At 48.7% G+C, this 13270-nt stretch overlaps 2 protein-coding genes across 2 annotated transcripts in view; both read left to right on the top strand.

Moving 5' to 3' along the window:
• The first annotated feature begins 82 nt into the window (after positions 1-82).
• On the top strand, positions 83-11626 carry Tmc4 (transmembrane channel like 4). The gene is made up of 15 exons (XM_031385057.1): positions 83-318; positions 988-1189; positions 2258-2403; positions 2784-3016; positions 3123-3244; positions 5514-5661; positions 6192-6359; positions 6543-6706; positions 7446-7572; positions 7805-7902; positions 9535-9718; positions 10038-10168; positions 10242-10397; positions 11224-11302; positions 11403-11626. Exons 1-15 carry the CDS (start codon positions 249-251, stop codon positions 11469-11471), a joined length of 2097 nt encoding a protein of 698 aa, XP_031240917.1. The 5' UTR covers positions 83-248; the 3' UTR covers positions 11472-11626.
• The window catches only part of Leng1 (leukocyte receptor cluster member 1), a 4373-nt gene continuing 2683 nt past the window's right edge, over positions 11581-13270 (top strand). The window contains exon 1 of the mRNA XM_031385071.1: positions 11581-12112. Coding sequence (XP_031240931.1) covers positions 11981-12112 — 132 coding nt within the window. The 5' untranslated portion in view covers positions 11581-11980. The remainder of the gene's footprint in view (positions 12113-13270) is intronic.

Below are 13270 nucleotides of genomic sequence, written 5' to 3'. Positions count from 1 at the left end.
ATGCTGGTGTGACATATGGGGGTGGGGTGGGGGGGGTCCTGGCTGCCATGAAGTTTGGCTGGCTCTGGAGGCTGTAAGGACTTCAATTCCCAGGAGACCTTTATAGGAAGTGTAGGGTACTCACCCGAGCCTCCTAGTGGCCAGGTGCAGACCTGCAGCAGGCCCCTCCCTTACCTAAGGCAGTCCCCGCCCTGGGGGCCTCTAGAGACGGAAACAACGGGTGCAGAAAGTACAGTACACCTACAAACATGGAAGAAAGTCCCAGGGAAGCCTGGGGCCAATCCCCAGCCTGGTCTAGCTCGCGGAAAGCCAGAACAGGTAGGAAAGAGTCCTGGAAAGTCAGGTCCATTCATAAAGGAAAGGAAGCTGAGTTCCTGAACCAGAGACTAGAAGCCGAATTTCATTTCCTGGGTTTCCTGTCAGGGAAACTCAGATCTCACGAAGGAAAACAGTACAAGAACCTAGTTACAGTCTTGGAGGAGAGGGTCAGGGATTGGGTCCCTAATATCAGACATGTGAGGGGCTGGGGTTCTAAGCTCATCAGTAAGGGAACAGGAAGTTGTTGAAGTTTAGGTTCACACTTAGAGTAGAAGGGATATGGGAGTTCATACCTAGAAACCTTGGGGGAGGGGGGAGAGGCTAGGGCCTTGAACCCCAGTTTGAAGGAGAGATGATGGGATCTATAGCCCTGGATCTGAGGGAAGAGAACCCAAGTCTGAACTCCTGGGTTTAAGGGAGGTAGGTGGCTTGAGGCCTGTACCCCTGGGTCTGAGAGAAATGAGCTGGGGCCTGGACCCCTGCATCTGAAGAAGGTTGGGGCATGGGCTCCTGGGTCTGAGGAAAGAGGACTAGGTCTGAGGGAGGTGGCCTGACACGTTTTCCCCTTGCGTCTGAGAGAAGGTGGGCTGGGGCCTGGACTCTGGATCTGAGGGGGAAGGATTGTAGCCTAGACTCCCCTGTCTGTCAATCCTTTGTTTTCATGCACAGGCCCATCACTGGCATCTGTGCTGAATGATCTCCCCAGTGCTGCTACGCTTCGATACCGTGGCCCTGGTGTGCTCCCTTGGGGGACACTGGATGAAGATGATGATGGAGGAAGAAGCCTTCAGGCCGTTGCAGAAACTGCCCAAATGGAATCTCACCCTTCCCGGGAACTTCCCTGGCCTATGCAAGCAAGGCGGGCACACAGGTGAACACCTCTATTTCTGACACACTCTTCCCTGATTTCAGTAGGTTTTTCTGTTTACTTCCTTGCCACCAGCTTGGTAGGGTTAGCCTGGGCCTGCTCTGAACCTTGTTAAGAGACTCAGGAAGACTCAATCATTTTTTATTTTTGTTTCTTCCCCTTCTCCCAAACTTCCTTCTTGTTTTGTTTGTTTTCTTCTTCCTCTCTCTCTCTCTCTCTCTCTCTCTCTCTCTTTGTGTGTGTGTGTGTGTGTGTCCCTAAGATTATTCATGCATGTGGCACAGCTTTCTGTGAAGCTCAGGGGACAACTTAAAGGAGTCATTTCTCTCTCTCTACCATCTGAGTTTAGGGATCCAACTCGAGTTTTGGGTTGGTCACAAATGCCCTTACATGCCAGCCATTTTGTTCTGTTTTGATGAGACAAAAGTGGAGTGAGTGTCGAACTCTGTGACCCAGGCTAACCAGAAAGCACTACTTATTTCAACTGATGTCTAATTTGCATTAATCCTTCTGCCCTCTTCTCCTAATTGAGGGACTACAAGCATGAATGGTGCACTACACTGGACTCCTTCATTTTCTTTCAAAAACATGTCACTAATCTGCCAGCCTGTCCTGGGACTCTCAGTTCCCCTGCCTCAACCTCACTGTTAGGATTACAAGCATATACTACAAGACATGGCACTATCATTATTTTATGTCTGGTTTCTTATTCATAAATTAGATTTGGCGGGGCCGGAGAAATGGCTCAGCGGGTAAGAGCACCGACTGCTCTTCCGAAGGTCCTGAGTTCAAATCCCAGCAACCACATGGTGGCTCACAACCACCCAAAATGAGATCTAACACCCTCTTCTGGTGTGTCTGAAGACAGCTATAGTATACTTATGTATAATAATAAATATTAAAAAAAATTAGATTTGGCTCCTTTTTACTTGCTAAAGAGTATTCCAGTTCATGGAGACAGTACCCCGATGCCTATCCTAATTATATTTAGTTGTTTCTGACTTCGGGCGGTTCCCGGTTCGTAGTTTCCAAGCCCTTCATTTTCTGACACTGTCTCTGCTTTCTTTCCAGGAAGAACCAGGCTAGAGAGCGGGTGGCTTCTGACTCTGAATCTAGGGCTGCCTACTGGACCCGACAGCTTTCCAGGACCAAGGGAAAAATGAAAGAAGGCTTTCAAACTATACAGCCCTGGGCATGGACGCTGAAGAAAATTGGGGGTGTGCTGGGCTTTAAAGGAAGAGGCCTGGGGTCTGGACTCCCGGGATCTGAGGCTAGAGTGTGATTTCCCGGGTCTGACAGAGGGTGCGGTGGAGACTACCCTCTGGGCCTTCGGGAAAAGGGCTAGGTCCTGTACCCCTGGTCTGAAGGATAAAGGAGGCTAGTGCCTGAAGCCTTCTGAATCAGAGAGAAGAGAACCGGAGTCTGAGAGAGGGGCCTGGTTTCTGGACTCCAGGGTCAGACCAGGAGTCAGGGCTCTGTTATAGACTCCTGGGTCTGAGAGAGGAGGGCTGGGTCTGAGGGAGGAAGGCTGGGGCCAGGACGCAGGGTTGGAACTACGCTGGTGAGGGACCTGAGGCCGCTCTGCTGCCCTCTGCAGGCCAGTTTGGAGCAGGCACTGAGTCCTACTTCTCCCTGCTGCGCTTCCTGCTCTTTCTCAACCTGGCGGCATCTGTGATTGAAGTCTGCATGAAGCTGATCCCCGCCTGGTTGGAAGGGGCTCCTCCAGGTCCCCCTGGCCCTAACATCTCTTCACCCTGTGGTTCCTATATTCCACACACTCATGGCCTGGTCGCCTTCCCCACCCAGCTCTTCAACTTGCTCTCTGGAGAGGTGGGTGCCATGGTCCCCAGAGGAATCACTTTTGAAGCCTGGTATCCTAGTGTACGGATCTCCACCCAGCCCCACCATGACCTTTGTTCTGCCTCTTCCTCCCCAGGGTTACCTAGAGTGGTCCCCTCTGTTCTACGGGTTCTACCCACCCCGATCGAACCTGGCCATCACCTACCTGTGCTCCGTCTTTGCCATCGGCCTCATCTACTTGCTGTTCATCCTACACCGGTTAGTGATGCCCACATCCTGATTCAGATAGGAAGGGGAAAATGGAGGTGGTAGAGCTCACACACACACACACACACACAGGAGTCATTTCTTCAACATTGAAATCCATTTTAAAGCCAGGAGTGGAGGCCCAAGTCATCACTTAGGAGACTGAGACAGGATGATTATTTTGAGTTCAAGGTCAGCCTAGGCTACAGAGTAAGTTGAAGACCTCTGTGCGCTACACAGAAAGATCCTATCTGGCTGAGTATGTCGGCCCATGTGTTTAATTGGCTGGCAACATTTTGTGTGGATGGGGACACTTTCTGCCGAGCCTGAGAAGCTGAGGTCCTTTCCCAGAGCCTCACAGTAAGGAAAGGAAGCCCACTCCTCCACAGGCTGTCTTCTCACCACCACACACACGGCACGGCACACTGGTGCCATCACAGAAACAAACATGCACACACAAAACAAATAAATGTAGAAAGAAAAAAATAATTAGAATACCAAGCCTACTGGCATGGCTCCTGTCTCAAATCCCAGCACTCAGGAGGTGGAAGCAGGAGGAACAGGGACTCTAGTTTGAGGCTAGCCTGGGCTATGTGAAACCTTGTGTCCTGCTTTTGTCCTTTATATAAATGGAGGGTCTGAGTATATTGTGAGGGAGAGCACCCAGGAATTCCTAGTCAGCTATGTGAGGGATGTAGAAGATAGAAGTTAAGAATCACTCCCTGTAGAGGTATGTTGCTTGTTTGTTGTTTGTTTTGATAAAGTAGCATGCTGTAGTTTAGGCTGGCCTCAAATCTGTTCTGTAGGCTAGACTAGTCTTGAACTCAGCAATCCTCCTGCCTTAGCCTCCTGAGGATTACAGACATATACCAGTGTGCCTGTGGTGTGTGTGTGTGTATGTGAGAGAGAGAAAGAGAGAGAGAGAAAGAGAGAGAGAGAGAGAGGGAGAGAGAGAGAAAGAGAGAGAAAGAAAGGGAGGTGCTAGGGATGGAATCTGGAGTCTTCATGTATGCTAGGCAATTTCTCTACCACAAAACTATACCCACACCCCTAGGCTCTGAGGGAACTTTTAGATGTACAAAGGAAGTATTGAGCTGTTATTTATTTGGGTATGTGGACTCTACAAAGGGTGAGCACCAGAGATAGATTGTCTCCCTCATGCCCTCACAAGATGGGGATGGAATTCAGGGCTTTTGAACTTTCTAGGCAAGAGCCCTGCCACTGAGCTAAATCCCTAACATTGAGATAGGTATTTGAACTGGCATTCAGATATGATTTGGAGATCCCCAGGAAGGGAAACCAAGTATTTTAAAGGGAGTTAGAGGTAAGGGCTATGGATGTAGCCATGGGTGGGGCCATGCTCCCAAACTGCTAGAAGCTATTAGAAAATTATTTTTTTAATATGTCTTCTGATTGCCAGGCATTTTTAACAGCTTGCAATCCTGAAGGAGGACACAAGCTATAAAACAGATTATTTAATAATGAACAAATATAAATTATGAAGGAGTATAAAACATGAATAAATGGATCTGGGAGCCCAGACCTTTACTAGGTAGGTGAAGGCAGGCATTAGGATCATGATTTTGAGGCCAGCTTCACCCTCATAGTGAAGACCTTGTCTCAAAAAAATAAAAGCAGCTGGATGGTGGTGACACTCACCTTTAATCCCAGCACTGGAGAGGCAGGTTCGAGGCCAGCCTGGTCTACAGAATGAGTTCCAGGAAGCCCACGGAAGAGCTGGGTAACACATCAGTACACATCTGTAGCCCCAGCACTGGAGGTTGGGGGAGGGCAACAAAGACAAGAGGATCCAGGGACTCACTGGCCAGCCAGTCTATCCTAAATAATGAGTTCCACGTTCAATGAATGAGTCCATTTGAAAAATAAAATGGAGAATGATAGAGGAAGACACCTAATGTGTGCATCTCTGGCCTCTAAACACATGCATACACACACACAATATCACCATGTATTTATGCATACACTACATGCACAAGTGCATGCTGTCAGGCCAGCTCACCTCTTCTCTAGAATGTACTTTGCATTCTTCTCTTCTCTCTTCTCCTAGGTATCTCCCTCTTTCCTCTAGAGATCTGGCAGTGTCTCCTAAGTTCTTCTGTCCCTTTAGTGTGTCTGCTTCCCAGATCTCTTAGCCTTTAGTTCCAAAGACTTTGTGTAACTATCTGACTTCAGCAGGTGGCACCTGGTCACAGGAATTTGAGTTTGTGTTCTATAAGTAAGGTGTCCCCACCAACACTTCTCCGGTGGTCTGTTCTTTCAGTTCGGTGTCCGGGTTGAAGGAGACACTGTTGGCCGAGTCAGACATTCTGACCAGCTACAGTCACCGAGTGTTCTCAGCCTGGAATTTTGGCCTCTTCGGGGACGTGCACGTGCGGCTGCGCCAGTGCATCATTTTGTATGAACTACAGGTGTGTTCGGGGAGGCGGAGCTGCCATTAATTGAGGACCAGACAAGACCCAACTAAGATGAGGAGCAAGGCATTGCTAAGAGACAGAGCTAAACAGAAGCCAGGCTAGGAATGCCTGCCATGGAGGAGACTGAGGGGGTAGGAGGGTGGGGGGGGCGGGGCTGGGACCTGGAATTTGTTTAGAAAAGGGACGGAACCTAAGATTGATCCCAAGTGAAATGGGGGCGTGGTTTCAAAAAGGTGAACTAGCTGGGAGTTTCAGAGGAGGGGGATCCTGGGGTTCTGTATTGGGCCAAAGAAGGGTAGGCCTTGGACAGAAGGTAGGGTGAGGTTTGGATTTCCGGGTTGAATTAAGGAGTGGCGGACTTGAGATGCAAGTCCAGACTCTGAAGGGCCAGTGGCCCAAGAACTAAATGGTCCCACAGACACCCCTGAAGAGTATGAAACAAGGAGGGTGCTATATCGGTTTAATCTGTAGAAAAGTCAGGCTTGAAGGGACAGATTCTCAGCAGCAGTCCCTTTTGGCCTTAGGTGGACCTAGAGGAAGCAGTAGTCCGGCGCCGTGCTGCGGAGCAGACCCTGGGCCAGCGAGCCAGGGTGTGGTCAGTGAGGGCGCTGCTCAACGTGCTGGTCCTCGCGCTCCTGGGGGCGGCCTTTTATGGCATCTACTGGGCCACAGAGTACACCTTGACACTGCAGGTGCGGAGGGTCTTGAAGGAGGAGGGTCCTTGGGTCCTAGAACCCACATTTCCAAAGGTAGAGAAGCCCTGTGGGAGTGAACTGGGGTCTAGAATTCTTGGGATTTTAGGGTCTTTTAAGATAAGAAGAGGCTATAGATGGACTTTAAGCTTGCTTCTTTCCTTGTCCCATACTCCCTTTCAGGAGACACCCCTTGTCCAGCAGACCCCGCTACTCAAGCTTCTGGTGGATTACCTTCCATCCATCTTCATTTCTGTGTTCAACTTTGTGCTGCCTCCTGTGTTCAAGTTCATTGCCTCACTAGAGGGCTACACTCACAGCCGTCAGATCGTCTTGATCCTGCTTAGGTTCTGGACTCATGGGATGGGATGAGAGTGCAGGCAGAAGGGAGAAAGGGACAGGCGGAGAAAGGTTCTACAGATAAGACAGAGGAGTAAGCTGGTGAGATGGCTCAGAGGATAAAAGTGCTTGCTGTGCAAGTCTGGCGACCTGAGTGCATTTCCAGAACCAGTGTAAAGGCAGAGGAGAGAATGGACTGCACTTCGCACTATGGCACACAGACACTTTTGTGTTTTGTTTTGTTTTTGTTTTTAAGACAAAAAGAGGCTAGAGAGATGGCTCAGTGGCTAAGAACGCTTATTGCTCTTGGAGAACATCAGGAGTTGGTTCCCAGAAACCACACCAGAGAGCTCACAACTGCCTGAATATCCAGTTTCCAGGGGATCAGACACCCTCTCTAGCCTCTGCAGGCACCAGAATGCTTGTGGTGCACACAAATACAAACAGGAAAACATATACACATTATATATACATATATATAACATATATGTCATATGTCATATTTGTCATTATTTATACACACACACACACACACACACACACAAAGAGAGAGAGGAATGAGAAAGGAAGTCCCACGCATATGAAATCCAGGGAGTTCTGGTCTCAAATTCTGACTCAGTTCCTTCCTCTGTGAAGAGCGTGTGTGTGGTGGTGGGGGATGAGGGTAGGAAAAGCATAAAATGGGGGAGATCATGAGTGTGTGTATCCAGAAGGCACTGCATCAGTGTGAGTCCCTTCATCTTGCAGGACTGTGTTTTTACGTCTGGCCTCCCTGGTGTTCCTTCTGATCTCTCTGTGGAATCAGATCACGTGTGGGGGAAACATGGAGGCAGAAGGATGCAAGGCCTGTGGCTACAATTACAAAGAAATTCCGGTGAGAATGCTGTGGGTACACAGGTGGCATTCTTGGGCCTAGGGATCATTGACCTGCGTGGACTGTTCCTTGGTTAGAAAGAAGTTGAACATGGCATGAATACTCATAAACAGTGAAGCGCCCACCCATGCAACTCACGAATGGGGTTCTGATGTTTGCTGGCAATTTGGAGCCTCAGCGGCTTGAGCCTCCAGGCAGGAGAGTCTGATCTACCAGTTTCTTACTTCTTCAGTGCTGGGAGACTCGGCTGGGCCAGGAGATGTACAAACTTGTGCTCTTTGATCTGCTGATGGGCCTGTTGGTCACGCTGTTGGTCCAGTTTCCTAGGAAGTAAGTGGCCTTGCCCACCCTGATAGCCCTGCCCCTATTATAGCACACGGCACCCCAATGGAATTGTTTTTATATTTTGCTCCACCTATTTTCTTTTCTTTTTAATGAGGTCTTTGCATAACCAAGGCAGTTTGTCATTGTTAGATACCCCAGGTGTCTTTATAATTTTGTTTCTCTTATTTATTGGTGTGCATGTGTGTCTGTTTGTGTGAACATATGTTGTGTGTTTGTGGGGGGGTGTCAGAAGAAGGCTTTGTTTATTTATTTATTTATTTATTTATTTTGGTTTTTCGAGACAGAGTTTCTCTGTGTAACCGTGGCTGTCCTGGAACTCACTCTGTAGACCAGGCTGGCCTCGAACTCAGAAATCCGCCTGCCTCTGCCTCCCAAGTGCTGGGATTAAAGGCGTGCGCCACCACCGCCCGGCTTAGAAGAAGGCTTTGTATGTCTTCCTCTATTGCTCTTTGCCTATTCCTTTGAGACAGGGTGTCTCTCTCTGAACCTGGGATTCACAGCCAAAAAGCCCCAGCTTATCTTATCTCTGGTCCTCTCAGTATTGAGGTTACAAGTATGCCAAGATGTCTGAATTCTGGGATTTTAATGTCTGGATTCTGGGATTTTTAACTCTGGTTCTTGTGACTGTCTTGCAAATGCTCTTAACTGCTGAGCCATCTCTGAGTGTGTGTGTGTATGTGTGATTTATTTAAGTATGTGTGTTAGGGGATAGGTATGTGCATGTGAGTACAGGTGCCCACTGAAACAAGAAAAGGGTGTCATTCCATAGAACTGAAGTTACAGTTAGCTGTGAGCTGGTAACTGATGTGGGTTCTGGGAGTTGAATTCTGGTTCTCTGGCAAGACAGTATTCCTGTGTGTGTGTGTGTGTGTGTGTGTGTGTGTGTGTGTGTGTGTGTATGTAGAGACAGTGTCTCAACAGAGCCCTGGCTGTCCTGGAACTTACTCTGGCCTTGAGCTCACAGAGATCCACCTGCCTCTGTCTTCCAAGTACTGGAAGTAAAGGCATGTGCCACCACGCCTGGCTCAGTAAGGCTCTTAACCACTGACCATCTCTCTCATCTATTTCTCCCAGACACGGGCTGGCTGTAGTTTAGGCTGGCCTGGAACTGGTGGTGATCTAGCCTCCCTAGGGCTCTGATTACCAATATAAGCCATCACATCACATCTAGCCCCCCCCCACACTTTTTAAACCCAGTTTTTACTTCCTTTATCCTTACCTAATACATACCTCCTATTTTTTGATTATTTTTCCCTAACCCAACTCCTACTATCTTTGTTTGTTTGTTTCCAAGACAGGGTTGTCTGTGAATCCCTGGCTGTCCTGGAACTCACTCTGTAGACCAGGCTGTCCTTGAACTCAGCGATCCAACCTGCCTCTGCCTCCTGAGTGCTGGGATTAAAGGCTTGCACCACTACTACCCTGCCAACCACTATACCACCCTGCCAAACACTATCATATTGTTTCAGGCTAGTTAACTAAGATCAGGCTTGTTCTGGAACATACCTCACAGACTTAAAAGCTCAGCTCCTCAAAAGCCTTTTCAAAAGAATGGGCTGGGTGGTAGGGTTCGGAAAACCAAAGGCAGGCCTATGACTGTCCCACTCTGCCCTTCAGGATACTCTGTGGCCTCTGTCCTGGGGCATTGGGTCGTCTGTCGGGAACTCTGGAGTTCCAGGTGCCCGATGAGGTGCTGGGGCTCATCTATGCTCAGACCGTTGTCTGGGTGGGAAGCTTTTTCTGCCCTTTACTGCCTTTGATCAACACCGCCAAGTTCTTCATACTTTTCTGTCTGAAGAAGGTGAGTCCGAGGAGTATCGTGGGGTCTGAGCGGACAGGTGTTGGAGGCTGGACTCCTGGCTAGGGAAAGGAGGGTGGATATCAGGACCTCTGATTACTATGCCCTGAGGGAGGGAGGACGGAGCTGAAAGTCAGAGTCCTATGTTTAGAGGAGGAGCCATCTGGGATATTCTGACTTCTAAGACTAAGTAAGCTGCAGGTGGCTCAGAGATCTGGGGCCTGCCTCCAAAGGAGGCCAAAGCTCCAAGATAAGAAACAAGGAAAAGCGAAGGATTGACTCTGGAGTCTCAAGTCTCCATTTCCTCACCTCTCCCTACCAGATAACACTCTTCTCCATCTACTCACCGGCTTCCCGCACCTTCCGAGCATCCACAGCGAATTTCTTTTTCCCCTTGGTACTTCTTGTGGGTCTGGCGATCTCTGCTGTTCCTGTACTTTACAGTATCTTCCTGTAAGTACGAGAGACGTCTGTTTGTTCTCACTCTAGCCCTGCTTGATTGAATCCAATGTGTCTCTCCCTACAGGATCCCACCTTCTAAACTGTGTGGCCCGTTCCGAGGGAAGTTGTCCATTTGGGCCCAGATCCCTGAGTCCATTGAGAGCCTCCCTCAGACTGCCCAGAACTTTCTCTACTTTCTGGGGACCCAGGCTTTTACTGTACCCCTTCTGATCTTCTCTAGGTGAGCAGTCAGAGTTTGAATGTGTGTGATTTAGTGTGTGATTTTAGTGATTTGTGTGATTTAGTGAAAGTAGTTGAGTGTTAGAGAGGAGGGCTGGATGCCTATGTACAATAGAAGAGAAGTGGGGCTGGCCTGGGTGCCTAAATCAAGAGTGGGAGAGTTGGAGTGTGAATGCTTACTTAGGCTCTAAGAAAAGACATCTGGGTCTGAGGAAGGAGGGCTGGGGGTGTGGATTTATGGATTTGATGAAGGGGGAGGAGGTATGGAGCCTGAACCTCTGCTTAAAGGGTCAGAACTCTTGAGTCTGAGGAGAGAGGCTAAAGATTGGCATTCAGAGTCCCAAGAAGGGTTTTAAGGGATTTGAGGATCCCGATAGATATTGGTTTGTTTGTTTGTTTTGGGTTTTGTTTTGTTTTTCGAGACAGGGTTTTTCTGTGTAGCCCTGGCTGTCCTGGAACTCACTCTGTAGACCAGGCTGGCCTCAAACTCAGTACCTCCACCAGCCTCTGCCTCCCAAATGCTGGGATTAAAGGCGTGCGCCACTACTACCCAGCTCTGATATTGGTTTCTTTAATTTACTTATTCATTTAATTTTTATGTGTGTTGGTATTTGGACAGTGTGTATGTATGTGTGAAGTAACGAACTTGAGTTACAATTGTAAGCTGCCATGTGGGTGCTGGGTGCTGGGAATTGAACCTGGTCCTTTGTAAGTGCAGCCAATGCTCCGGTTACAAGCCATCTATCTCTCCAGCCTGGTTTCTAAGGAGCCATATGATGAAGATGATGTTTTTTTCTAGAGTGATTTTTCATTCCTGTCTTCCATAGCATTCTGATGATGTATACCATAGTGCTGGCTAACTCTTATGGACGCCTCATCTCTGAGCTCAAACGCCAGATAGAGACGGTGAGCCAGGATGATTTCCCTGGAAAGGGCTCTGAGAACATAAAAGAGGAGCATTGATGAAGAGAAGGTGTGCTTCACTTTCACTCCTTTTTGCCCCCAGGAAGTACAGAATAAAGTCTTCCTAGCCCAGCGAGCTGTGGCTCTGAGCTCAACGAATGGAGCTTCCTGATAAGTCTGGCGGGACCTTCAGCCTCTCAGACCCATCGTAGAGCTTCAGTGACTTCATTTATCAAGTGATGGGACCCTCTCATCTCTGGAACCAAATCCCACGCCCGAATGCCACACTTCCAATTGAACCGTATTAATAAACAACAGTCAAGGCCGCTATGCGTTTTGAAACCCTGTTCTGAAGCCTCGGAAGGGGTTTGGGGAGGGGCCAGGTCCGTGTGGGCCTGAAGAGCTTGGTTGTATCTGCTTAAAGGGTTAGACAGGCAAGGCATCTTATCAATAGCCTCATCCAGCAGCGTCCGGGGTGGAGCAACTCAGGTTACATATGCTTAGGATTGGCTGAGATGGAAGGCTCTCAGCCAATAACCTCTAACCAAGGCTAGGAGGGGGCGTGGCACTTTGCCCAGAACCAATGCACGAGCAACGGTGGAACCATAGGGCGGAAGCATCCTCGAGCCAATCGGAAGTGCTGAAGAGTGGGCCTGACAGTCAGAGGTCCGCACTGGAGCCATGAATATCTTGCCCAAAAAAAGCTGGCACGTCCGGAACAAGGACAATGTTGCCCGTGTGCGGCGCGACGAGGCCCAGGCCCGGGAGGAGGAGAAGGAGCGTGAGCGGAGGTCGCTGCTCGCTCAGCAAGAGGTAAGCCTAGGGCGGGCCCAGAAGCGCGGCAGGCCTGCCTATCACTCGGTGTCGGGAGCAGGTTTGTATGTTCGGCGATGTTTTTCTGAAAATCCTGTGCTAACTTCCATGAAACCTTCCTAAATTTACCTACTGGTGTTGAGGGACCAGAGACTAGCACACTGGAAGAGTTGGACAAATATTCTGATTACTTTTTAGGTTGTCCGCACAAGTTAATCACCCACTGTGTGTATGCTCCCTTCTGAGCGCTTGCTTTGAGAAATTCCCTCTTAGAACAACTTAGAGGGGTGCGGTCACCTTGCTCTGAGTGCAACAGCTTCAGCAAGGAGGGCAAAGGGCGGACAAGATGGGGTCCACTTCATTGGACATGTTTTTACTCCCTCATTGCTCCCCAAGAAAAGCACATCTGGAAGCTTTCTTTATTTGAAACGGTCTGTGTAGCCGTGGCTGTTCCGGAGGAACTGGCTATGTAGACCAGGCTGGTCTCGAGCTCAGAGATCAGCTTGCCTGTTCCATCTAAACGCTGGTATTGAAGAACACACACACGCACAGACTTTAATAGTTACTCGATCAGTTTAGTTTACACTTAAGTCCCTTGGCCAATCTGATCATGAATTAGTGTGTGCTTTAAAAAAAAAAAAAGAAAAAGAAAAAAGGTGAAGCTTGTAATTAATCCCAGATACTAAAGCTGCAGAAAGGGGAGAATTGTTAGTCGGAGACTATCCCTATCTGGAGTTGGGCTGTATTTAGAATGATGACCAGAAGCCATACCTTGGATTCAGACCCTTTGTTCGGAAAGCAATGTTTGGCTACCTTACAAGTTTGGGAGTATATAACAAACTTCAAAGTACACACACAAGGAAGGGGGCTCAATGGCTGAACAAGCCACCTCTACCTGAATGGGTTTTTCTTGCATCACTTCAGGCTGGGAAGCCTTCTTCTGTTTTAGGCCAGGGATCTTCTCCCAACTATCTCTGATAGCCCAGTTTACTGTTTAAAAACACTGGTTCTCCACTCCAAGTTAGAAATGGTGTCTCTTCTGGCTCCCAATAATTCCATTCCTCTGGCTCCTTTTTTTTCCCCTTTGATTTTTTTGAGACAGGGTTTCTCTGGGTAGTCCAGGAACTAACTCACTCTGTAGACCAGGCTGGCCTTAAA

The sequence above is a fragment of the Mastomys coucha genome, unplaced genomic scaffold, assembly GCF_008632895.1.
Source record: "Mastomys coucha isolate ucsf_1 unplaced genomic scaffold, UCSF_Mcou_1 pScaffold21, whole genome shotgun sequence".
Classification (NCBI taxonomy): Eukaryota; Metazoa; Chordata; class Mammalia; order Rodentia; family Muridae; genus Mastomys; species Mastomys coucha.
The sequence above is the reverse complement of the archived record's forward strand: the minus strand, read 5'-3'. Positions and strand labels throughout refer to the sequence as shown.

Excerpts from the sequence above, each read along its gene's own strand:
- Tmc4 (XM_031385057.1), top strand. The coding sequence starts at position 249 with ATGGAAGAAAGTCCCAGGGAAGCCTGGGGCCAATCCCCAGCCTGGTCT. Across the intron at positions 319-987 it reads CTCGCGGAAAGCCAGAACAG|GCCCATCACTGGCATCTGTG; the intron begins GTAGGAAAGAGT and ends TTTCATGCACAG. Across the intron at positions 6,360-6,542 it reads AGTACACCTTGACACTGCAG|GAGACACCCCTTGTCCAGCA; the intron begins GTGCGGAGGGTC and ends ACTCCCTTTCAG.